Here is a 24611-nt window from a genome sequence, read left to right on the forward strand (position 1 = left end):
TCTCATAATCGCCCCATTAGGTTATTTAGATAGGAGTGGTTTTGAAAGTTAATTAGGAAAAGGGCGGTTTCCAACTTATTTAGGGAAAAGGGGTGTTTTTTTTTTGTCCCTATCAGAGTGCATCTCTGGAATATTTTTATTATTTCTTTTTTAGCCCCACGCCGTATTTAAAAAAAAAAAATTAACCGGTCATTCGGGAATATATAATTTAGTTTCTTTCCCCGTACGCCGCATTAATCGCACACAATTGCTCAATAAACTATGCAATCGTTTAATAATTATACATGATCGCACACAATCGCTTAGTAAATTATCCACGATCGTTTAGTAATTATACACGATTGCACACAATCGTTTAGTAAATTACTATGGGAACGTTTAGTAATTATACACGATCGTTTAATGCGTCACTCGGGAATATTTTATTTAGTAAATTACTATGCGATCGTTTAGTAAATTATACACGATTGCACACAATCGCTTAGTAAATTATCCACGATCGCTTAGTAATTTATACACGATCGCTTAGTACTTTTAGTACAAATTTATCTAAACGAAAACTAAACGATCACGTAACAGTTAGGTAAACGATCATTTAGTATTATCTAAACGATCGCTTAGTATTATCTAAACGATTGAATAACAAAACCTAAGCGATCGCTTTATAAATTAGTACACGATCGCGTAATGGATATCTAAACGATCGCGTAGTATTAGCTAAACGATCACTTAGTATTATCTAAACGATCGCTTATTATTAGCCAAACGATCGCATAATGGATATCAAAACGATTGCGAAACAGTTAGCTAAATGATCGCTTAGTATTAGTCATGTATGTCGCATTAAAAAAAAAATTAAATCAATAACGATCGCTTAACAAAATCTAAACGATCGCTTAGTATTAGCCCTCTACGCTGCATTTAAAAAAAAAAAAATCGGTCACACGCGCGTCACAATGAGTTGACAACTCACTCTAATGCGTCGCGGTCAAAATGCGTCTGTTGAGCAAATTTGGCACTTGTTGAACAGACGCGGTCAAAATGCGTCTGTTTTATGACCATTCTGACCAAATTTGGCGTTTTCCTCCATTTTAACATAAAAAAGATCCACATTTTACCTTCATTTCCACCCGTATTCATCTTCTCATTTCACAAATTTCTCTTCCTTTACCGATTTCATCTTCTTCTTCATAGATTTCATCTTCTCCTTCATCAAAACCTTCATTTCATCTTCCACTTCATCACTGAAGCCCTCATTTCATTTCATCTTCACTCGAAACAAAATTTCCTTCATTTCTTCCAGATTCTTCATTTATTTTCAAATACCGATCATTTTTTACTTTCATTTGTTTCAATGTAGTATTTTATTTGGTAAGTTGATATATTTTTGTTTTTTAACTTTGAATTAAGTTTTTGATAATTTTTACTGATTTTTTTTAATGTTTATTTTGTTTACCATGGATATTATTCAAAGTTTTTCAGGTATGTTGGAATATTTGGTAAGGTGCAAAATTTTTTTGGTAGTGTGCGATATTTTTCTTTTAATAAGTTGATATATTTTTTTATTGTTGATATATATTTTTTTATAGTTTACAATATATTCTCTGTTGTTGCTTTTCTGGTTGGTATTTGGTTGATATTTAGATTTTTTAAATATTACATCATAGTCTCAAATTATTTATGTTTAAACATATAAAAGAATCATTAATAAAAAAAAATGATGGTCTTAATGGAAAGAGAAATAAATCTAAAAATAGGTTGAAAGAAAATTTTAACGAATTCTAAAAATAGGTATTTAAAATATGCTCTTGAGGGAAAAAATAAAATTTTTAAATGTAAAATTTATATTTAAATCTTTTTTCATTTTGTCAAAATTTTAAAATTTGTTAGTAGTTTTAATCAAAATTAATAATATGTGGAGAAGAAGAATAGTGATATTATTTTTAAAAATATTACATAATAAAATACTGGTTTTTTTTTTATACTTTTAGTAAAAATAATCTAACATAAATTTTTAAAAATAAAAAATTATCCTTAATTCACGTTGAAAGAAAATTTTAGCGGAATCTAAAAATAGGTATTTGAATATGTTCTTAATCGAAAAAATAATTTTTTTAAATGTAAAGTTATATAAAAGTTATATTTAAATAGTGATATTAAAAAAAATATAGTGATATTTACTTTATTTGTGGAGGAAAAAAAAAACATATAAAAAAGTTAATAGTTAAGAGCTTAGAAACATATAAAAAAATCATTAATAAAAATAATATAGTTCCTATGGCTATTAATGTAAAATTATTAATATGTTCCTAATGTCTATTATTTTAGTTAAAAAATATCCATAATTTTGTATTGACTTTTTTTTTTTTTTTTTGTATAGTGTTTTTGAGAAAACTCTACAATCAAGTCATTTAAAAGTTATGTATATAGTTATTTACCAATTATTTGGAAAGATGTATTTATTATTGAATATTGAATGTTAATGTTATTTTTAGTAATATTGTGTTGTTGTAAATTTTCTAATGATTAAAGAACAAAGATTCATGTCAATATAAAAGAATATTTAATAATGATTTATGGTCAAATGATGATGCATGTCTTAATATTTTGTTTGTTTATTTAAAAAAAATTCCTTTATTTGTACATATTAAAAAAATAGTAATAACACATTAATATTGTTGGCCTAATATATACTTACTAATATTATTATAAATATCATATTGCATTTGTCAAACTACGATGGACGTTGTGGAATTTTTATGTTATATGCATGGAAACATTATTAATGGGCCAAACGGGATAGAATATGATAGGCAACCATCTATTCTTATAAACATGCATCGTCAAGTTGACTTCAACACATTAGTTGATGGATTATGTGATGCATTATCCATAAATAGTGATGATGGGGTAGAAGTAATATTTAGATATGGTAGTTATGTAGCGGGATCTACTTTCTATATCCCCATCTCATCACGAAGTGAGACTGATGTACTGTTCATGATGAGCAACGCTCTATACCCTCCAAATAAAGTTGAACTGTATATATCCCAACCCAGTGTCCCAATTCCAACATCAACGAGAGAAGAAGTTGAAACTACTGTTCAGTTGGAAAGCCATGTTATGGAGGATGAGCAGTGTGATCTAACTATTGCCACAAATGACGAAGAAGTTGAAATAGATGATAATGATATCGATCTAGATGAACTACCTGCTCAATTTTATGGCATACATGAAGTCCCCGAAACATTTACTGAGATAAACCTGAACGAGATGACCATTGAACCCGATTCGACAACGGGGGATGACAGTAATATGGGGTTTGATTCACTGCTTAAGGGGATGATTCAATTCCAAATTGGATTTAAAAAATGCAATAAAAACTATTCAATCATTCGACATCAAAAGTTTGAAGTCATTCAGTCAAAGAAAACAACATGGGATGTCAGGTGTAAAAGATATGGCAATGGGTGCACGTGGAGACTTCACGCTGTTTGTCATAAAAAAACACGTAAATTTGAAATCACTCAATACAATGGCCCACATTCTTGTGTGTATGCAAGACTGAGTCAGGATCACAATCAATTGGATTTAGATCCAATTGCATCTGAGGTAAGCAGCATAGTGAAAAAAAATCCGTCAGTTGACATCAAAACATTATAAGATATTATCTTGAAACAGTATGGTTATTTAGTTCGTTACTGAAAAGTGTGGGACGGAAGAAGACAGGCAATTGCGAAGATATTCGGAGATTGGATCGAATTGTACAATTTGCTGCCCAAATGAATGAATATCTTGCAAATCACAAACCCCGGTACAGTCGTCCATTGGAGGCTAAATGAGATGGATTGTGATGAAAGGCTTGTAATGTTCAGTAGCGTGTTTTGGTTGTTTGGACCTGTCATCAAGGGTTTCAAGTATTGCAGGCCGCTACTTCAAATTGACGGAACCCATTTATATGGGAAGTATTAAGGAACATTGTTAATAGCTACCTCAGTAGATGCAAATGGTCACGTCTATCCGGTTGCATACGCCATTGTACCGGAGGAAAGTGCTGAATCATGGGCTGGTTTTTTAGGAATTTATGGGATCATGTGATGTATAGAAGGGAGGGAATATGTCTAATTTCAAATAGACACAAAGGCATTATATTTGCAGTCAGAAACCCTAGCAACGGTTGGGTTGGAGTACACCACAGATTCTGCTTGCGACATGTGGCGAATAATTTTAACAACAAGTTCACAAATAGTTTATTGAAGAGTTTGGTGCATAGTGTAGGATCAAAATTTCAAGTTCAGAAGTTTAATGATTGTATGGCCGAACTTCAAATAGCAAATCCTAATTGCTTACGATATTTTACTCCCATAAATCCTAAGCAGTGGACACAGTCACATGATGGTGGTCATCGTTATCGATGGCTAACCACGAATGTGGCCGAAAGTACAAATGTTGTTCTTAAAAGAGCCAGAAAGCTACCGATCACTGCACTAGTCCAAGCAACATTCTACCGAATTATTATTTATTTCGCTGCTCGTCGTGTAGAAATAGAGACTGCCATTGAATCGAGGGAGTGTTTCACAAGGTAAATTATTCACATCTTAGTTACCCATGTTTTTATACTAACTATCAAGGTGTTCTAAGTAATTGTCGTATTTGTCATAGGTATGCAGTAAAGAAACTAAATCGTTGGAACAACGTGCAACCAAACATTCCGTCAACATGTTTGACCATTGAACAGGGTTTGTGTGAAGTCACCACCTCAATCAACCCAATAACACTAAAGGGTGGAAACACACACCGAGTAAAGTTTAGTGAAAAAACATGCACATTCAATAAGTGGCAGAGTTTTGGAATCCTTTGTTATCACATTATGGCTGCGTGTAAGACCATTTGGGTAGACTACTTTCACTACATTAAAGACTATTACAAAATTCCCACTTATCTGATATGTTATTTACCCCAGTTCGAGCCCATCCCTGATAAAAAATGTTGGCCTGATCCTAACTTTCCAACTATTTATCCAGACGAATCACGAGTTAGGAAGGTTGCAGACCGTGTACTTCTCGCATGCAATCGTACAAAACAAGACACGGTGCACAATTTGCAGACAAGAAGGGCATAATAGACAGAATTGTCCCAATCAAGCTCGTGATGCGACTTAGTTATTTATTTTTAATTCTCATTGCATTTAATTAATTGTAACTTCATTTACTTATTTATTCTTTATTAATTGATTGTATTTATTGATTGTATTTATTCAATGAAGGGTGTATTCTTTATTAACTGTCATTGTATTTATTGATTGTGTTTATACAATGAATGGTGTATTCTTTATTAATTATCATTGTATTTATACAATGAAGAGTGTATTCTTTACTAACTAACATTATATTTGTTGATTGTAATCACATTGATTTTTACTAAATTTAATATTTTTTTTATGGGATCAGATGGACGAGGATGTTACCACAGGGCCAAACGACGACTCGATTTTATACTTACAATGCAACCATAAATCCGAGGTTGTTTGGGAAGATGAGCATATCGATGCAATGCATTTTCAGTGAAGAGAGGTGGTTATTCACAGGCAGGAGAACCCAGACCCTCGTATATTGAACTATCTCGTATATTGTATAAAATTTATACAACTAGAATGGCATCTGATAACAGCATTAGTGGAATGATGGCACCAGGAGATACACACTTTCCACATGTTGCATGGAGAGTGTACAATTACACTTCAAGATGTAGCCATCCAATTTGGACTCCCGATTAATAGAAGACCATTGATCGGGTCTCTAAATTATGATTGTGAACAAATTTGTGCTCTTCTCTTAGGCGTAACCACGAATGACGCCGTTGTTAAGGGAGGTTGTCTAAGCCTACCATGGTTAGCTGATCAATTTAACAACTTCGCCCATCTACCAAACCATGCAGATGAAGAGGACCTGCAACGATATGCTCGAGCATATATTCTCACGTTGATTGGAGGATTGGTATTTCCCGAAAAATCCAACAGTAAAGTGCACATGATGTATCTTCCTCTCTTGGTGGATTTTGATGTTGTCGGGACTTACAATTGAGGCACTAGATGTCTTGTATGGTTGTATAGGCAACTATGCAAGGGTGCAGTTATAGATGGAAAAGACATTGAAAGCCCACTTTTATTGCTACAAATTTGGACATGGGATCGATTTCTTCTTCTAGCGCCTCGACGACTCCATAGATATAAGCATAACTTAGGCGATAGATCACTTGCAGTAAGGTGAGCATATTTACCTCGTTATTGTTGTTTTAATTATAAAAATACTAATAGCTAAAATTTAACCTCTAATTGTTGTAGATGGAATGACAACTATTTTGTAATTAGAGCACTTACACATGTTCTAGTACAGTATATGCATATACTGGATACACATATGCCTAACTAGGTAATATTTTATTCATTTATATATCATATATTCATAATGTTTCAATCTTATAGTTAATTCATTTTTTGACACATATGCATGCAGATTATTTGGGAGTCATATAATCATTTGATCCAATTATTGTCGCCATACTGTCTCGATGGCAATGAGATATGGACATCCATGTCCACTCATATGCTTCTTCGTTGTGGAGTGGCATCACAGATCGTGTGATGCGTCAATTGGGGATGTTGCAACAAATTCCTCAACCTTGCAACACGGACGCCCGACTTCATTCACACGATCTAAGGGGCAGGCATGAGCAAGACTGGATTGCATATCTAGCTCCTCAAATTACAATCTGGGAAAATTGACACAGTTTGGTTATTAATGGACCTCTTATTAATAAGGTGTAGGTACCGAGCCTAGATATATTGAATAGTATTCTACTGTGAACAAGTGGTATATAGCTAAAGCAGAAGCATCCTATCACTTGTTGGTATGAGTTTATTGTTTACTATGATTGTTTGATTTTATTTCTTCATTGCACACCAAAATAAATTTTAAAGTCATTAACTTGTTATTCAATTCTTTTTCAAGTCGAGCTTCCAAATTTTCCAATATCTGCTCAAAGAGCCTTGCGTAGACTCACCTCGATATGTCGAGTGCGATATTTCAATGGTGACATTCCAATGGAAGAACAAGGTGATCCAACAAGATATGAGGATGTTCCTATTCAACCTAATGTTCGGAATGAATATCCAACAATGCCAGTCGATCAGTACACTTCCATGATGTCCTCTCCCTCAATATTTGGTTTTTTTTTCCAATAACCTTCAGTATACTAAGCATGGAAGAAGGTCAAACTTCACATGTCCATCTAAATATCCATGACCAGTATGTTACATATCGACAACGTAGTGAGGGTATACACTTTTTAGTGGAAAGTCAACCACCAAGTTAAGAGGGCGTGATGATCGTGGACACTATGTCACTCAACATGATCGATCTAGGCGTAATAGAGGATCTTCTTCTAGTCGTGAATAAAGAACATTATACATATGATTAAATTTATTAATGAAATTCAATTATTTACAATAGTTGAAAGTTAATATCTATAATTTTGCATAAGTTTCTAACAACTTTAAACAAAAAAATAATTTGAAATTAAAAATTAATATCAAGTATATCAAATCAATCATAGAAATTTCTTAATCTCAAAATAGCAATATTACGATCAAATGAATCATAGATATTACTGAGCAATCAGATAGAGAATACTAAGCGATCAGATAGATATTACTAACCGATCGGAGAGAATACTAAGCGATCGAATAGATATTACTAAGTGATCAGATAGATATTACTAAGCAATCGGAGAGAATACGAAGCGATCAGATAGATATTACTAAGCGATCAGAGAGAATACTAAGCGATCGTTTGTCTAATAATAAGCGATCGTTTAGATATTCATTACGCGTTCGTGAACTAATTTATAAAGCAATCATTTGGCTAATACTAAGCGATCGCTTAGGTTTTGTTATTCGATCATTCAGATAATATTAAGAGATCGTTTAGGTTTTGTTAAGCGATCATTTCGATATCCATTATGCAATCGGTTGGCTAATAATAAGTGATTGTTTAGATAATACTAAGCGATCGTTTAGCTAATACTAAGCGATCGTTTAGCTAACTGTTAGCGATCGTTTAGATATCCATTACGCGATCGTGTACTAATTTATAATACTAAGCAATCGTTTAGCTAATACTCAGCGATCGCTTAGGTTTTGTTAAGCGATTCTTTAGATAATACTAAGCGATCGTTAAACTAACTGTTACGCGATTGTTTAGTTTTCGTTTAGATAAATTTGTGCTAAATTTGTAGAATAAAATTGGTGTTGTACATTTAACTAAGCAAATAAATAACTAAGCGGTCGTTTAGATAAATTTGTGCTAAAATTACATATTGTACAGTACAATTGGTGTTGTACAAAATATAAATAACTAAGTGATCGTTTAGATAAATTTAGATGGCTGTTATATCATTTTTGACTTTCAGACCTTTCATATGACCACCAACATAATTTCTTTCAGACTCATCCCAATCCCCACCAAATCATACAAAGATGCAAAGTAACGCATCTACAATTGGATAAACAAATTATTGATAAGTGAACGATCATGTATAAATTACTAAGCGATCGTGTATAAATTACTAAGTGATCGTGGATAATTTACTAAGCGATTATGTGTGATCGTGTATAATTTACTAAACGATTACATAGTAATTTACTAAATAAAATATTCCCGAATGACGCATTAAATGATCATGTATAATTACTAAATGATCGCATAGTAATTTACTAAACAATTGTGTATGATAGTATATAATTACTAAACGATCGTGGATAATTTACTAAGTGATTGTGTATGATTGTGTATAATTACTAAACGATTGTATGCGATTAATGTGGCGTACGGGGGAAAGAAACTAAATAAAATATTTCCGAATGACCGGTTTAATTTTTTCTTAAATGCGGTGTACGGGACTAAAAAATAATATAAAATATACAGAGTGCGTCTCTTGACTCGGATGGGGACAAAAAAACCACTCCTTTTCCCTAAATAAGTTGGAAACCACCCCTTTTCCCCAATTAACTTTCAAAACCACCCCCTTATCTAAATACCCCCGCCCCACTTGTTCATATGCAACAATAATCTTATTTTACAAATACTATAAAATAAAGGAAAATAAAGCAGGTTCTAAACAAAATAAAACTAATTTAAAACATAATTTTGGTTTTGGTCAAAATGACCAACTTATTTACGAATATTGTAAAATAGTAAAAATTTTCCGTTTTGCCATTTTTCTATATTTAAAAATATTTTCAGTAGTTTTTTTTATTAAAAATAATTTCTCTTTTGGTTTTTATATTACATTTTGATTTTTTTAATTTTTTAAGGAAAAAAAAAGATTATAGATATCTTGCTAAAATATATATGTATCTATGAATTAAATGAATTTTATTAAGATAAGTCACCGTATCTAAGTCCATTGCAATAAGTTACAAATAAATTAAAGGAACAAAAATTGAGTAAAATAAGAAATCATGGAGAGAGAAAAGAAGAAGATAGAATTTAAAATTAAGAATTAAATAGATAGAATTTAAAATTAAGAATTAAATCACTATATGATATTCCCTTAAATTTCTAATCCCTCTCACCATATCCCTTTATTCTCTAAAAAAATCTTTTATATAGAGAACAAATAACGACAATATCATCATCGTCAATGGATCAAAATCCATACATTTATAAGTTGTGTTCTCATTGTCATTATACCTAAATAGCCGTGTCCCTTCAACATCAACAAGCACATGAACTATTATACTACTATGTAAGTTGGGGAGCCACCTAAACAATTTGAAGAGTTATTAAGGGCAAGAAGGGAACGATTAAAATATCTAAGGACAAAAAGGGAAAGAAAATGGAAAAATTGTTAGAAATAGCACGTTTAGGTTTTTACTTTGCAAAACTAGTACGCTATTTGAAAACTTGTAAAAGTAATTTTTCTCGATTCGGACGAGATCACCACGAGAATTAGTTACAAAATCAACATTTTCTAACTTATGCCTTTTCGGTATATCTCACCTCATTATACACCTAGATTTGCTAACTTTTTATTTAATTTCCCAAAATCTTATACCAATTCTTATATTATTTTCAAATTTTCTTCAAATTCAGTTATATTTACTAAATATTATATCGAATTATTACATAAATTTTCAAATCTTTGGCATAATTTATGTTTTTATAATTATATGAATTTCCAAAATTTTAAATGGGTTTTCCAATTATCAAAATAGATTTTTCAAATTGATTCAACATTTTAAAATTGGTAAAGATCAAATTTTGCAAAAAATTGGATAACATTTGGGATATATATAAATTATCGGTGTTAGTCCTACTCGAGATTCCATCGATAAATCTCAAATATATGAATTTCGGTGTTAGATATATCCAAAATTTCACCAAGAAAGCTCAAATATATAGAATTTTGGTGTTATTTTGTTCGGGATTAACATGCACATAATCTCAGTTTATAATCTGGCGAAATGTATCGAGAATGCCCCAAACAATCGATAAATTGGGAAAAAGTTGATTTTTTAACTAAAATCTCGTGTTTAATCTCGCTCGAGATGGATCGAAAAAAAACTATTTTTATGAATTTTTAAAAAAATATAAAAATTTAAACATGACCATTTCTCAAAGAAGATGCTCCCCTTATAACCATTTTTAATATAGTATAAATATCGAAATATATATAGAAGATAGATAAGGACTAAATTATAATTATAAAATATAAACCCAAAAACTCCTTTCTACGTTTTATTATTATTTTTTTTTAGAGAAATTCTTATAAATAAAAGAATTCTAAAAATATTTACAATTCATAAAAAAAATAAAAAAGTTCTTTGTACAGAACTTTTTGTTATAAAATGGAAATATTTTTAATATTTAAAAAGCTTTTTTTTTTCATTTTCCAAATTATAGGGTTAAATTTGTAATATAACTAAAAGAAATAACGAAAGTGGCTGTGCTTGTTATAGTAGCGCGTGTCTGCATGTGTCCTGGAACAAAAGAAAAGAAAAGGACCATTCTCCAAAAACCTCTCAATTCAATTTCTTCCAGAATTGATGTTCTTTGATTCATCTCTCTCTCTCTGGAGTGCCTTTGGTTTTCCCTTTTCCCTTCCCTCACACCTCAATTTCAACCCAATTTCACCAATCAATGCATCTTTTTCTTTGCATTAGCCTTTTTCAACCCTTCTTCCCACTTTTTCCTTCCTCTGTTCCTCTCAATTTTCTCAAATTCCTCTTCCAATCCCCCATAATTTGAACAAAAGCGACGGATTCTAGGGTTTTGATCCACATTACCTGTACTTTCTTCAAAATCCGCCCAAAACACAATCGTTTATGGCCGGCGGCGCCGCCACTACTCCGACGGCGGCCACGAAGTTCATTAAGTGCGTGACGGTTGGAGATGGCGCCGTTGGGAAGACTTGTCTTCTCATCTCTTACACTAGCAACACTTGTCCGACTGTATGAAATGAAGTCGTCTTGTTTCGATTGTTTTCTTGGAATTTATAGTGCACTTTTGTTGTGATGATGTGTTAATCTTTTGCTTTGGCAGGATTATGTTCCTACTGTTTTTGATAATTTCAGTGCCAATGTTTTGGTTAATGGGCGGTCTGTGAATTTGGGTCTCTGGGACACTGCCGGTGATTTCCTTTTCTCTGTTTCCGATAATCATGCTTCATTTATCCAGTTTTGTTATTAAACTGTTGATGGATTTTCTTTTCTGGGATTTCCGTAATTTCATGTGCGTAAGCTTAAAGCTAAATACCTCTACTTGAGTGACGTTTTTGGAGATTTGACCAAATTACAAGACGAAGGAAGCCTTTAAGATCATAAGATCAAATTGAAGCTAAACGAAAATTATAATCACTATAGGATTATACTAGTAGTTTCTCATAAGAAAAAAGGATTATACCAGTAGTTCAACCAACATACTATAATGTGTCGTAGAAAGAAATTCTATGTGTCGTCAATAGCTATAGGATATGAATATCTGAACAAGTTTTATCAAGTACATAGAGGAAGTTTAGATGCACTTTAAAATTAAACCATGTTACAAAGTTGTTCTTCTCAGAATGTGTTCTTCAAATCTGTCCAGTTGATAAGCCTCCACGCATTGTTTCATATTCTTCTTCACTTGTTTCTTTTTCAATTACAAAACTAGTTTAGATTTTCTTTTTCCTCCTTATTTTATTGGTATAATTGAAACTCTAGTGGAAAAATAAAAAACAAGTGTCCCTGTTCTGTAGGCACTTGATCGCACAGTATCTTCCAGAAATATCATTATGAATGTTTGTAAGCTAGATAGACTAGGGTACTCCAATCTTCAATGAAAAGATATTCCCACTAATTTCCATTTTAAAGTGATGTATGAATGTTAGAAGGATCAGTTTATAGGTCAAGAAGATTATAGCAGGCTAAGACCTTTGAGTTACAGAGGAGCTGATGTTTTCCTTCTTGCCTTTTCACTTATAAGTCGGGCAAGCTTTGAAAATATATCAAAGAAAGTAAGTTCACTTCTTGTACAACTTTTGGAATGTTTATTATTTTGATTCAGTATTTAGATTCTTCTTGATGTCCTTTTCTTTTGGAGCAGTGAATCCCAGAGTTAAGGCATTATGCCCCATCAGTGTCCCTTATTTTTGTAGGGACCAAACTAGGTGCCTTTCTTCTTTAATTTTAATTTTATTGCCTGAATTATCAATTCCTTCACTCTTAAGTAAAATTCTCATAATTTTCCTGATGGTTGTTTTTGTGGGCTAGTATAAGAACCCACATCCACAAATGGAACAATCTTTTTTTACCTTTTCAGGGACACTGTCAGATAAAAATGTGTGTTTCAATGTCATGATATCAGAGATCAACTTCTTCAATATCGATCTTCTACATACAAGTCCATACATTAAACTAGAATCTCCACATGATATAGATATATTTGTACTGTGTAAAACGATGCCTGTTCGTGTCTCTATAATATGCCTCTGCTATTCATACTATTCCCTTGCTAAGTTCTTAAGGAAATGAAGTGTACAGAATATCTTTTTTTTCAGGGTGAGGAACTAAAGAAGCTCATTGGAGCAGTGGCATGCATTGATTGCAGTTCAAAGACACGTCAGGTTTGTGATTATTACCTCTTAATATACTAGAAGCAAAGGGATAAATTGCAATTCTTAAAACCTGATCACCTCTTAATGTACTAGAAGCTAATGGATAAACTGTAGTTCTCGAAACCTGATGACCTCTTAATATATGAGAATCAAAAGATAATTGAACTGTAATTCTGAAAACCTGATTAAGAGCAAATGTTAAAAGCCTCCTATTGTTACAAAGCGCAAAAATGAAGAACTAACCCTGAGGGTGTAAGTCAAAATTAAAGAAGTCTACGAAACTACTGAACCAGTTTGGCTGGTTGGAATATACTTATTGGCTAGGTTGATTTTCTCAAGAATGCATTTTGGTTTTTAGATCATCTATCGGTTTCCTACCAATTCAAAAATAAAACAAGATTTAAGCTATAAGCTTTACCCCTTTCTCTGACTTATGGGCTTTTGTTCTCCTGTTTTGAAGCTAAACATAAATGGTAACAGTCCTTATGATAGAATCCAAATATATTGACATTGAGATATAAATGGCAATCAATTAAAAGATAAATCAAGTAATTTAAGGTTCTTGGACCCTCCCAATCTCGAGATCTCTCTTATGCTCTTAATCACTCGCCAAAATATTGTTCATCTTCCCTATTCTCCTCTCTATTATAGCCAAATTCCGTAAACAACACCCCAACTAATTATTAATATACCCATAGTATCCCTCTAACACCCTAATAACATTCCTTATCTCCTTAAAAGGTGATTTTAGTCACTGCCAAGTGAACCCCTTTTTTGAAATGCAGAATGTAAGGCTGTCATTGATGCTGCTGCAATCAAGGTGATTCTTCAACCTCCAAAATCAAAGAAGTCAAAGAGAAAACTTCCAATCTGCAATTTTCTCTCATCATGTTTAATTAAGCCTCTCCCCACTACTTGTAATTGAACTATGTATGTTAACTTCTATGATCCTTTATAGGGTGTATTTTAACAATTGTGTTATTGTATCATAATGTTAGTCATTTTATTTTGTTTGAGCTCAACAAACATGAGGTAGGATATTCAAACATGCAATCACTTGGTCGAAGAATATGCCTCAGTCATTCGTTCTTTTGTTATACTTTCAAGTCTTGACGTTTGAAGAGATTGTATGGATAGTTTTGGCATAATCTAACACGAGTCTCATTAGCACCTAAATATCCATCTCTTGCTCTAATGGTTAAAATCTCCCTACACGTTTCTCCCTACTTATATAATTATCATTCATTTTAGCTTTCGTTATTTTTTATTTCAATTTCTGTTTTTAAGGATAATCTTGTCTAAATAGTCAACTCCATCATGAATAATACTTTTGAGTAAAATGAATGAAACAAATAACAAAACAACACCCATCACGAAAAAAATATATATTGAATAGGATATCTTATAGAATGTGATTTATTATTACTTTACAAAGTTGACTGGTGGAATTATTGATCTTCCAAATGCTTAAACATTGAAGTTTGATGTGGTTTTGGCTTAGAGAATACGAAAGTGTGAAGACTTTTTAGACTTGGAAGGTTTAAGAGAGGGCTTTAGGATTGAAAATCTGCATTGGATTTGGGAAGGCTTTGGTTAGACGAAAAGTCGGAAACCCCTTCTCCTTCCTATCTTGCTCAGATCCGTAAACATTGCAAATAGCAAGCGTAAACTGAAAATGTCAACTTCACATCCTATTCCTATCTAGGTTTTTTATATTTTTATCATGTGTGTGGCCCAAGAATCCATATTTTTTAATCTTGAAGTTGATAGTAAAAATTTTATCTTAGTTAAACTATGCTCATATTGGCAAAGGAATATTCTTTGAGATGATCATAGCCTAACGGTCACATTGAATGATGCTTTGTGCTAGTCTTTAGCCTGTTCAGATAATATTTTGGTGGGTCATCTGTTTTATGGTACAAAAAAGATTGTTTGGTTGGTCATTATTTGTCTTTCTCTAGACTTTATGAGGCAAATACAATAATAGTCTCTTCTGAGATTTATTATAGTTTCATGGATTTGGTTCTATTTATTGGGTTATACTAGTGCAAAGCAAAGCATCCCTTCTAAACTTTTTACTCTTTTTTTTTTTTGTTTAGTTTTCAATTCGATGAAATGTTTCTCCTCTAAAAGACTTGTCATATTGACTAAATTTTTATTGTAAATTTTTAGTTAAGTCATAAACTGACCTAAATCACACAAATTCAAACCAAATTATAAATTTTAGAATTGTAAAAACGATATAGGGATAGAGTTGGGCATGGCTATGACTTGTCAAGCAAGACATGTTTAAATCTACCGTTTACATTTATTGTACTAAAAAATATATATATTTAGAAATAGAAACTAATTTTTGTAACCATAAATGGAATCTAAATCATATAAAACAAACTATTATTATTTTTTAAAAAATAGACCAAATTCAAAATTTAAAATACATGTAAAGACCAAATTAAACCTAAGCTTTTTTTAGTAAAAATTAAAATGGAAAAAATGTTATATTTAGTTTGTTTTAATTTGGTCTATAGATTTCAATATTTACAATTTTAAACTTTTTACTTTGGTTAATGTTTAGTAATTAATTCAAAAGAATTAGAAGAACTACAATCAATTTAGTATCACTATATTTTTATTAGTATTACAATTAATTTTTAAATAAAAACTAGAGCTTGAAAATGGAGATTATCAAAAATAGAAAAATAAGTGAAAATATTTACACAAATAGATATTCTTATCAATGTCTATAAGTGATAGACTCTAATAATCATTGATACTATCGGTTATAAAATCGGAGATAAATCAATTGATAAATGTTGATAGAAGTATTTCCCTCTCTAAATTTTTTTTATAAATTATAAAAATTAAAGTTAAGGTCAAAGCCTAGTGATTGAAATTAGTTATATAATAAACATAATTAATGAAACTAAAATTGGTTGACCTCATTTCCACTAAAAGCTCTTAACAACATAAATCAAGAGTCTCTCACTCTCTCAATAAAGAGATACAGAGAAATTAAAGCCAAAAAAAAGAGAGAAGAAAAAGCTATGGATTTCCCGCCCAAGAAACCTCCGCTCATAACTTATGCATTTCTCTTACTCTTTTTCATCGCTTCCTTTCTTCTCATTCTTGCTCCTTCTTCCTCTTTGAATCCTCTCCTGTTTTTCCCCTCAACCCTCCAATGCAATCGCTCCAATTCTGTATGTTTTCTCTCTTTAATTTCTCCTTAATTAGGATCCTTTGCGTTTTTCTTACGATCGATTATAATGATTTTCGTTTTTTCAATTCAATTTGCAGGTTGAATTACTCCATTCCGCAGATGAACTTGATTTGGCGCTGGAGAAGGCGACGATGGCGAATAAGACACTCGTAATCGCGGTGATCAACAAGGCGTATGCTGATCAAGGCGTTAAAGACGATACTACAATGCTCGATGTGTTTCTCAGTAGTTTTTGGATGGGAGAAGATACTCGAAAATTGCTTGATCATCTTCTTCTCGTCGCTGTTGATCAAACGGCGTATGATCGCTGCCGATTTCAGCGTCTCAATTGCTTCAAATTGGAGACAGAAGGAGTTGATTTCGGTGGAGAGAAGCTTTACATGTCTGAGGAATTCATTAAAATGATGTGGAAAAGAACTCTGTTCCTTCTCGAAGTTCTCAAGCGCGGTTACAGTTTCATTTTCACGGTAAACACATTCCGTACTTCTTCTCTTAAATTAACTTCTTCTTCTCCAAGTAGATCATCGTCAATCCTTGATTTAGATCATCGTATTAGCTTTTTAATCGACGATCTGGAGAAATCGTGGAGCAGAACATGTCGCCGGAGATTTCATCTTCGAGCGTGTGTATAAACTGCCGAATCGAATTGCTCGGGATCGTGGCTTTGTTTTGAAGTAAATTTTTCAAAGTTCAACTGATTTTTAGAACACACTAGTTTTGATTCGTTTCAAATTATCTTTCCAAAATATTAGCAACGAATAGGTTGATTTATATATATATATATATATAACAGAACCAAATCTGCGGTTCTCGTAATCATCATTTTCCTCTTTAGCATTCAGTTCATAATTTTTGAGAATATGATTTTCTTAGTCCAATTTGAAATCTAGACGAAAATTTTACGTCAACTAGAGATTATACCCCTTGATTTTATCTAATTTTGGTATGTAAGCTATGTATTTAAATATATGCATGCTTCGTTATCATAAGATATATAACATTAATTATAAAAAACCATATTCATATTGGATTTCAATTTTCAACTAACAAATGAAGGTTTTCGATTTTGAAAATAGGTTTAATTACTTCTAAAACTTTTGCTTACAATTTTCTTTTGACTATTTTAATTTTAATCATGAATTAAAATATTTTAAATTTGTAGTAGGTACACATGGTTTTGGAAAATGAAAGTATCCCACTCTCATTTCCACAAAATCATATATATCATAATAACATTGTATTATTTCCAATTTCTAAATTAATTACCAAACCTACATCTTAAACTAATATTTTGATCATGATAAATTGAAATATTTTAATTTTGTAGTAGGTAGGTTTGATTTTGGAAGATGAAAGCATCAACTCTACAAAAATTTTCACTATTTACAGAAATAGTAAAAAAAAAAAAAAAAAATTCTATCAGCTTCTATCACAATTTTGTTATTGTAGAAACAGTTTCTCAAATTTTTCTATTTTTGAAAATTTCTACATTATTATTACTTTTGTTTCTTCAGGAACAAAAATAGTAAAATTTTTAATGGGAAAAATGGTGGTTTTATGGCTTCTATATTTAAAGTTTATAATTTTACAGGACAATTATAACATAAACTAATTAATTTTGGCCAAATTACAAAAACGTTTAAACTTTGCATTTGATTTTTAAAAAGTTGAGAGTATTTTTTAAACAAAGGGCAAAGTTAAGATCTAATATTAATTTTAATTTATTTCATATATATAAATACATAATAGAAGAAATTTAATTTATATTTTTATTTAAAGTTCAAATTTTATAAGATGCATGTTCTAGAGAAACGTCTTTGGATGAACTTGTATATGGATGTATAGTATTATTTATTTTGCCAAAGCCCTCGAAGTACCCTACAATATTTAGCTTCGTACACAAGCAATATAATTTTAAAAGAAAAATTAAAAATTAAATTTGAAACTGAAATTATTAAAAAAAAAAATGGAGGCATTTTTTAAATTATTATTATTTTATTTTTAAATACTATTTTTTTCTTTTACAAATTTTCTTAGTAAATTTAGGTTAAAATATTGGTCCATTGTTCAATTTCAGTCATTATAATTATTTAAAATTTTCAATTTTCAATCAATCATAAATTTAGAATCTACTCCTAATTTATCATTGATTTTTCCAGGGAAAAAAATGGTCCTTCGCCTAATTTATTGTTGACTTTTTCTTTTAAAAAATGTGTTTTATTATCAATTTCGTAAATTTTAAAAATATTTTCATATATTGTATTTATTATTATTATTATTTAGTCAACTTCATTAAAAATGAATTTGGAAGCACAACTAAATTTAAGATTGCCTGGAACATTTTAAGTCTAAAGCATAGGGATCCAAACGACATTTTAATATTAGATTTTATTAAAACAACACTATGACTACCTTTCAAAATTTTGTATAATGGTGGAAAAATAAGTGAATGAATGAAAATGATCTTTTAGTTTTTAGAGCGAAATTTAGAGAAAATTTCAAATGATTATTAATATTATTATTAAATGTATTTAATTTTGAATTGATTGAGCAGGATACGGACGTAATGTGGCTAAGGGACCCATTTCCAAAGCTAAGCAAAGACGAAACGGAAGATCTTCAAATCAGCACCGATAATTTCAACGGAGATCCATGGTCCCAATCCAATCCCATCAACACCGGCTTCTACTTCGTTCGATCCAACAACAAAACCATAGCTCTCTTCGACAAATGGTACTCCATGAAGAACATCACCGCCGGCCAGAAGGAACAGGACGTTCTCTTCAATCTCATCCGCGCCGGCATTTTCCGGCAACTCAATCTCAAGGTCAGGTTTCTAAACACTCTCTTTTTCAGTGGATTTTGCCAGAAGAGCAGTGATTTCCACCAAGTTTCCACCGTCCATGCCAATTGCTGCCGGACGATCGTTGCTAAGATCAACGATCTGAGGGCTACGCTCGGCGATTGGAAACGGTTTAGGAAGTCGACGAATGCGTCGGAGATTTTTTGGTGGACGGATCATGTTGGATGTAAGCGATCTTGGAGACATTGACGGATGATGGTAGCGGCGGCGATAATGCGGCGGATGTGAATCGGTTATTTTTTAGGATGGTGATGATGTAGAAATTACTGGAAAGGGATTTGAAATTGTATGATTCTTATGAAGTGTATTTGTGGAAGAAGAATACTGTAACAAATGCATGATGAGTCCTTTGCCTAATTTTTACTTTTATTTTTTCTCTCACTCTTTAAACAAATTAAATCTTTACGAGTTTGAATCTGAATGAGATTCCAGATGACACTCGTGTGTATTCATTTTAAAATGTAATGTAAAATAAGTAAAAATATCCGTTGAGAAAAATATTGCAAATAAAATGAATTAAAAAACAGGATATTTTTTTTAAAATATTGTGGTTTGAAAAACTATTTCGTGAAATATGGTTATTTTTAAATATTGTAGTTGTTTTGAAGATTTCGAGATTAGAAATATGTTTAAAATATTATGTCGAGGATTGAACCTTCGACCTAAAAAAAATTAAAGAAGAAGACCCTCGACCTAAGGACATGTCGAGGGTTCAACCCTCGACCTAATTAAAGTTGCATGCGTAGCGATTCTGCTTTTCATCCCATCGGCTTTCAACGCTTTCTGTTCCCCTTTTTAATTCCCAATGCCCAAATTAATTTCGTGGGTCGAGTTGCTCCACTTCTCACTTCTCAAACCACACCGATCACTCCTTCTTCATTGCTCTTTACCTTCTTCAAAAAACTGCCCATCTTCTTCTCTCTCCGCCGAACCTCTTCTCTTTTGAAAACTTATAAAAAAATCACTCATTTTTTTGTTCTAAATTCTTCTTCCCCACATTCGTTCATCAAATTGTGAGATTTGTACATTTACTATACAAAATTTCATTTTTTTAAATAATTATAAATTTTGTTCCTATTCTCATACTCTTATATAGCAAACAAAAAAGAGGTCATTGTCACTTTGAGTGAAAAAAGTAAAACCACTAAGTGACAATAATAAAACCACTATTAAATTTGTGAGTTTACTGTTTATTTATTTTTTTTATATTTAGTAGATATATCATGTTAATTTTTTAGTAGTTGTTGAATTCAATAATATTTACATATTGATGTTAGTAGTTCTTTCTCTATTAGTGTTAGTTGTTATTAGTGTTAATCTTATTTATATTATGTTATAACAACATGTTAATCTTATTTATATTATGTTATACCAACATGTTAATCTTATTTATATTTTGTTTGTTTTTGTTCATATTTAAGTATAGTTTATTGTTATGTTTAAAAAGTTAATGTTTATGCTTTAATATTTTTAGTTTAATACAAAATTATTGTGATTTTTTTAAATATATTTCTTATGATATTTGATTTTTTTAGTATTAACTTTGAAAATATATTTTAAAATAGTTTTAAAAAGTTTAATTTATTGTTATGTTTAAAAAGTTGATGTTTATAGTTTAAAAATCTTAATATTTTTAGTTTAATACAAAATTATTGTGGTTTTTTAAATATATTTCTTATGATATTTTATTTTTTTAGTATTAAATTTGAAAAAATAGTTTAAAAAAGTTTACTAAGTTTAAAAAGTTGATGTTTATAATTTAAAAACTTTAATATTTTTAGTTTAATACAAAATTATTGTGATTTTTTTAATATATTTCTTATAATATTCTATTTTATTTTTTAGTATTAAATTTGAAAAAATAGTTTAAAAAAATTTACCTTATTGTTATGTTTAAAAAGTTGATGTTTATAGTTTAAAAACTTTAATATTTTTAGTTTAATACAAAATTATTGTGATTTTTTGTATATATTTCTTATGATATTTGATTTTTTTAGAAAAATAGTTTTAAAAAGTTTAATTTATTGTTATGTTTAAAAATGTTTACCTTATTTTTATTTTTATGGTGATTTTTTAAATATATTTATTATAACTCTTATATATATTTCTTATTGTGATTTTTACTGTGATTTGTTTTCATTTAAGTTTATTTTTTTAAAAAAATGGTTTGACCAACCACTAAGTGGGGTTTTAGCATAATTGTGAACAGTGGAATTGTATTTGAACAATTCATTGAAATGGTGAGATGTCACTTAGTGTAGATATGGGAACAAATCAGTTAGAAATATATATAGACATCCTAATCTAGAACCATCAGGATCAGTAAGGTTTATGTCATTCCCTATTCCGAATGAACAAACTATGAACTTGATGTCCTCAATTGCGATGCCACTCCCGAATTTAGTGCATTTGTAGGTAGATGTAAATAAGATAGGGTTGGATATAAACTTGAATGCATCCTTTAGTCAGTTTGAAGATCCAACTCAATGTATTGATCCTGATCCGGAGTCAGTTGCATAGCCTTGATGATGAAGATATGACGACAAACAATCAGTACAGAGATTTCAGAACAGAAACGGACAATGAATTTGAAGAGTTGGATTTTGATGGTCGTGAACATGAGTTACTTTCAGATACATTCAACGATTTGGATATGAATGTACTAGATAGCATTCGAGAACATGACCCAATTGTAGCCCTTATGGACGTTGACAATGAAGGAACTCGCGGATCGTTCCAAATACATTGTGACAAAATTACCACATTTATAGAACAGATATGCAATATACTATAAATTACCAGCATGCTTTCAAACTAAAATACACGAGAACAAGAAATATGTACCAGTTGAAGAACTTTTCTCCACAGAAAGTCTCGTTCTCTCCAAGCGAACTGGTGCTCTTGCACTCGCTGGAACGTCCAGGTAATCGTTTACCAACACCACCAGTCATCTACACACGAATGGCCTCCACACGAACAGAAGAATGGGGATGACACCACCACTTGGAACCCTCAGTATTCTTAGTTTGAGAATCCAAAGAGTGGGCTCTGATGGAATTTGGTTGAGGGGGGAAGAATATGAAGATCGTATACAAAGATCAAGCAAGTGGGAGAATGGCAGGATCTATCATATAGATTGTGCTTGATCGTTTAGAAGAAGTACACGATCGTGTAGAAAATAGGTTGTGATCGTATAGACGATCATTTAGTAAACGCTTGGCGCTAGACAATCGTTTAGAAAAACGTAGCCTATCGTTTAGAAAGATGCACACTTCTATACGATCGTGTAGTAACTTCGAGCAATCGTATAGTCTCTTGGTTAGCTAAGCGATGGGCAATATACACTTATGTGTGAGCAAATTACGTGATCTTTTTCAAAATGAAACGATTTTCATTTTATTCTTTAGTTACGAAAACTGAATGAAAATTCCCACTATCACACGATTACGGAGAAAACGATGGGCCTAATTATCCTATAATTGTTCAATTAATAATAATAAATATAATCATATTATATTCATTAACCTATAGTTTAATATCACATATAAATCATAGTGTTTTCTCTTCCACTAGATATAAATCATATTTATATCCATTTTCCTCCGATTAATGTATCTCATACATAACGTCAAATCATATCATATATAATTAACCAGTTCAATCATATCATATATAATCGAACTCCCTCTTGCCAATTTGAACACTTCAAACTAACCCAAAAGTTTTGAATCTATCGAGCTACCAAGGGGACCTTATGAACCTATGGCTCGAAACTCCAACAGTACGTGAATAGCTGACTAAACTCTTTAGCCACAAGATCCACCATCCGTTAACTGCCAGGCATTCCACTAAAGACCGATAGCTTAACTCTTCTTACCAAAAATATATTTCTGTGTCCATTGGATATAACCAATCAATAGTACGATAACCCTTTACAGATGCTCGTAAGTACAACTGTGTCAATTTACCGTTTTGCCCATGTAGTTACATCTAACTTCTTAAGTACCACTGATCCCTCTAATGAACAATACAAGATAGTCCTACTATGTGTGGATACCTCTCGAGCCATGAGAATGTGTGTGGTGCCACATCGTTCAAGCACCGGGATCAGCTCTTAAGGGAGCAATCTGTCTACTTACCTTGCTTCGGGGAAGGAGTGAATTCGGGATCAGCTCTTAAGGGAGCAATCTGTCTACTTACCTTGCTTCGGGGAAGGAGTGAATTCTATCTTGTGTAGCTGAGTTCCCAACTTCTAAATCAGACGAATCCCTAAAGAGGTAGGTTTAAGTCGATGATCAGGCCACTCGCACCCATGCAAATCAAAGGACCGCCCTCAAAGGCAGGAGTTCCCAACTCAGGATTGAAGTCATGTTACTTATGGACATCCTAGTGAAGTGAAGTCTCTGTCATGAACGGCGTTATATAACGAGACGTTAACACTTCATGGTCAGGTCTTATACAAACTCTTTGTATAGGACGCCCCCACTCGCATGTCCCCTATACGAATGATCATTATCAGACCATATGTGATAAGTCACAACACTTGTAACTATTCCACAAAGTGGGCCGCATTCATAGCATTACGAAGATAAGGTTTCCCTCCTATATCTATATACTACAGACCATTTTGGTGATCACTTATAGACATGATCCACCTGTATGTCACTACATCGTACTTAAGTTACATAATGATAACCAGAGATTTTATTTTGTTGGTGGTAAAGCAAATAAAACATCCAATGTTCAAAGACAAGTAGTGAAGAAAATATCATATATTATACATCACAAGCGTTCGTACAAAACTGTATTCACAAACTACAAGACACAAGAATTTAGGGCATCAACCCCAACAATCTCCCACTTGTCCTAAAGCGAGTGGGGTGTACAAAAACTAGTACAAAATAACACTAAGGCCCAAGTTATAAAAACCTCCCACTTGTTCTAGTCCAGCCGCGAGTGGTCCCATAGACCCATGCTCTGAAGGTGACCCTCAAACACTATAGCCGTGAGAGCCTTCGTAAATGGGTTAGCATTGTTATGCTCTGAAGTGATCTTTGTGACTATCACGTCCCCTCAATGCACTATCTCTTGATCAAATGATACTTCCGCTCTATTTGTTTGTCGCGCTTGTGACTCCTAGGCTTCTTAGATTTCGCCACAGCACCACTATTGTCACAATAGAGGGTGATGGGCCTAGACATGTCTAGAACAACTTTCAGCTCTGTCGGGAACTTCCTGGACCAAATGGCCTCCTTAGAAGCTTCGCAAGTCGCTACGTACTCAACCTCCATCGTGGAGTCGGCGATTCACCCCTGCTTAGTGCTTTGCCACATTACTCATCCTCCGTTAAGAGTAAAAACTAACCCTGAAGTGGAC

The 24611-nt window shown here is 31.9% G+C and overlaps 2 protein-coding genes across 10 annotated transcripts; both read left to right on the forward strand.

The window, feature by feature from the left end:
• Positions 1–11018: 11018 nt before the first annotated feature.
• Positions 11019–14181, forward strand: LOC120084586 (rac-like GTP-binding protein RHO1). Of its 9 annotated transcripts, none has more exons than XR_005483754.1 (5): positions 11021–11512; positions 11604–12555; positions 12645–12708; positions 13082–13164; positions 13941–14181. XR_005483754.1 is itself a non-coding variant. In XM_039040393.1 (4 exons), the coding sequence occupies exons 1-4, from the start codon at positions 11387–11389 to the stop codon at positions 13977–13979; spliced, it is 336 nt and encodes a 111-aa protein (XP_038896321.1). In that variant the 5' UTR covers positions 11020–11386; the 3' UTR covers positions 13980–14181. The 9 variants fall into 9 exon arrangements, 1 of the variants encoding a protein (XP_038896321.1); XR_005483750.1 differs by having other exon boundaries at positions 11022–11512; positions 13099–13164; XR_005483751.1 differs by having other exon boundaries at positions 11019–11512; positions 11604–13006.
• A 1980-nt stretch (positions 14182–16161) lies between these two features.
• On the forward strand, positions 16162–19617 carry LOC120067523 (uncharacterized protein At1g28695-like). Its single transcript, XM_039019075.1, has 3 exons — positions 16162–16352; positions 16450–16839; positions 18927–19617. The coding sequence occupies exons 1-3, from the start codon at positions 16200–16202 to the stop codon at positions 19422–19424; spliced, it is 1041 nt and encodes a 346-aa protein (XP_038875003.1). The 5' UTR covers positions 16162–16199; the 3' UTR covers positions 19425–19617.
• Positions 19618–24611: the final 4994 nt, after the last annotated feature.

Source organism: Benincasa hispida, chromosome 1 (genome assembly GCF_009727055.1).
Source record: "Benincasa hispida cultivar B227 chromosome 1, ASM972705v1, whole genome shotgun sequence".
In the NCBI taxonomy this organism is placed as follows: domain Eukaryota; kingdom Viridiplantae; phylum Streptophyta; class Magnoliopsida; order Cucurbitales; family Cucurbitaceae; genus Benincasa; species Benincasa hispida.

Coding starts and splice junctions, on each gene's coding strand:
- LOC120084586 (XM_039040393.1), top strand. CDS start 11,387: ATGGCCGGCGGCGCCGCCACTACTCCGACGGCGGCCACGAAGTTCATT. Junction 11,513..11,603: donor CTAGCAACACTTGTCCGACT/GTATGAAATGAA, acceptor TTGCTTTGGCAG/GATTATGTTCCTACTGTTTT. Junction 13,165..13,940: donor GCAGTTCAAAGACACGTCAG/GTTTGTGATTAT, acceptor TTTGAAATGCAG/AATGTAAGGCTGTCATTGAT.
- LOC120067523 (XM_039019075.1), top strand. CDS start 16,200: ATGGATTTCCCGCCCAAGAAACCTCCGCTCATAACTTATGCATTTCTC. Junction 16,353..16,449: donor AATGCAATCGCTCCAATTCT/GTATGTTTTCTC, acceptor TTCAATTTGCAG/GTTGAATTACTCCATTCCGC. Junction 16,840..18,926: donor GTTACAGTTTCATTTTCACG/GTAAACACATTC, acceptor TTGATTGAGCAG/GATACGGACGTAATGTGGCT.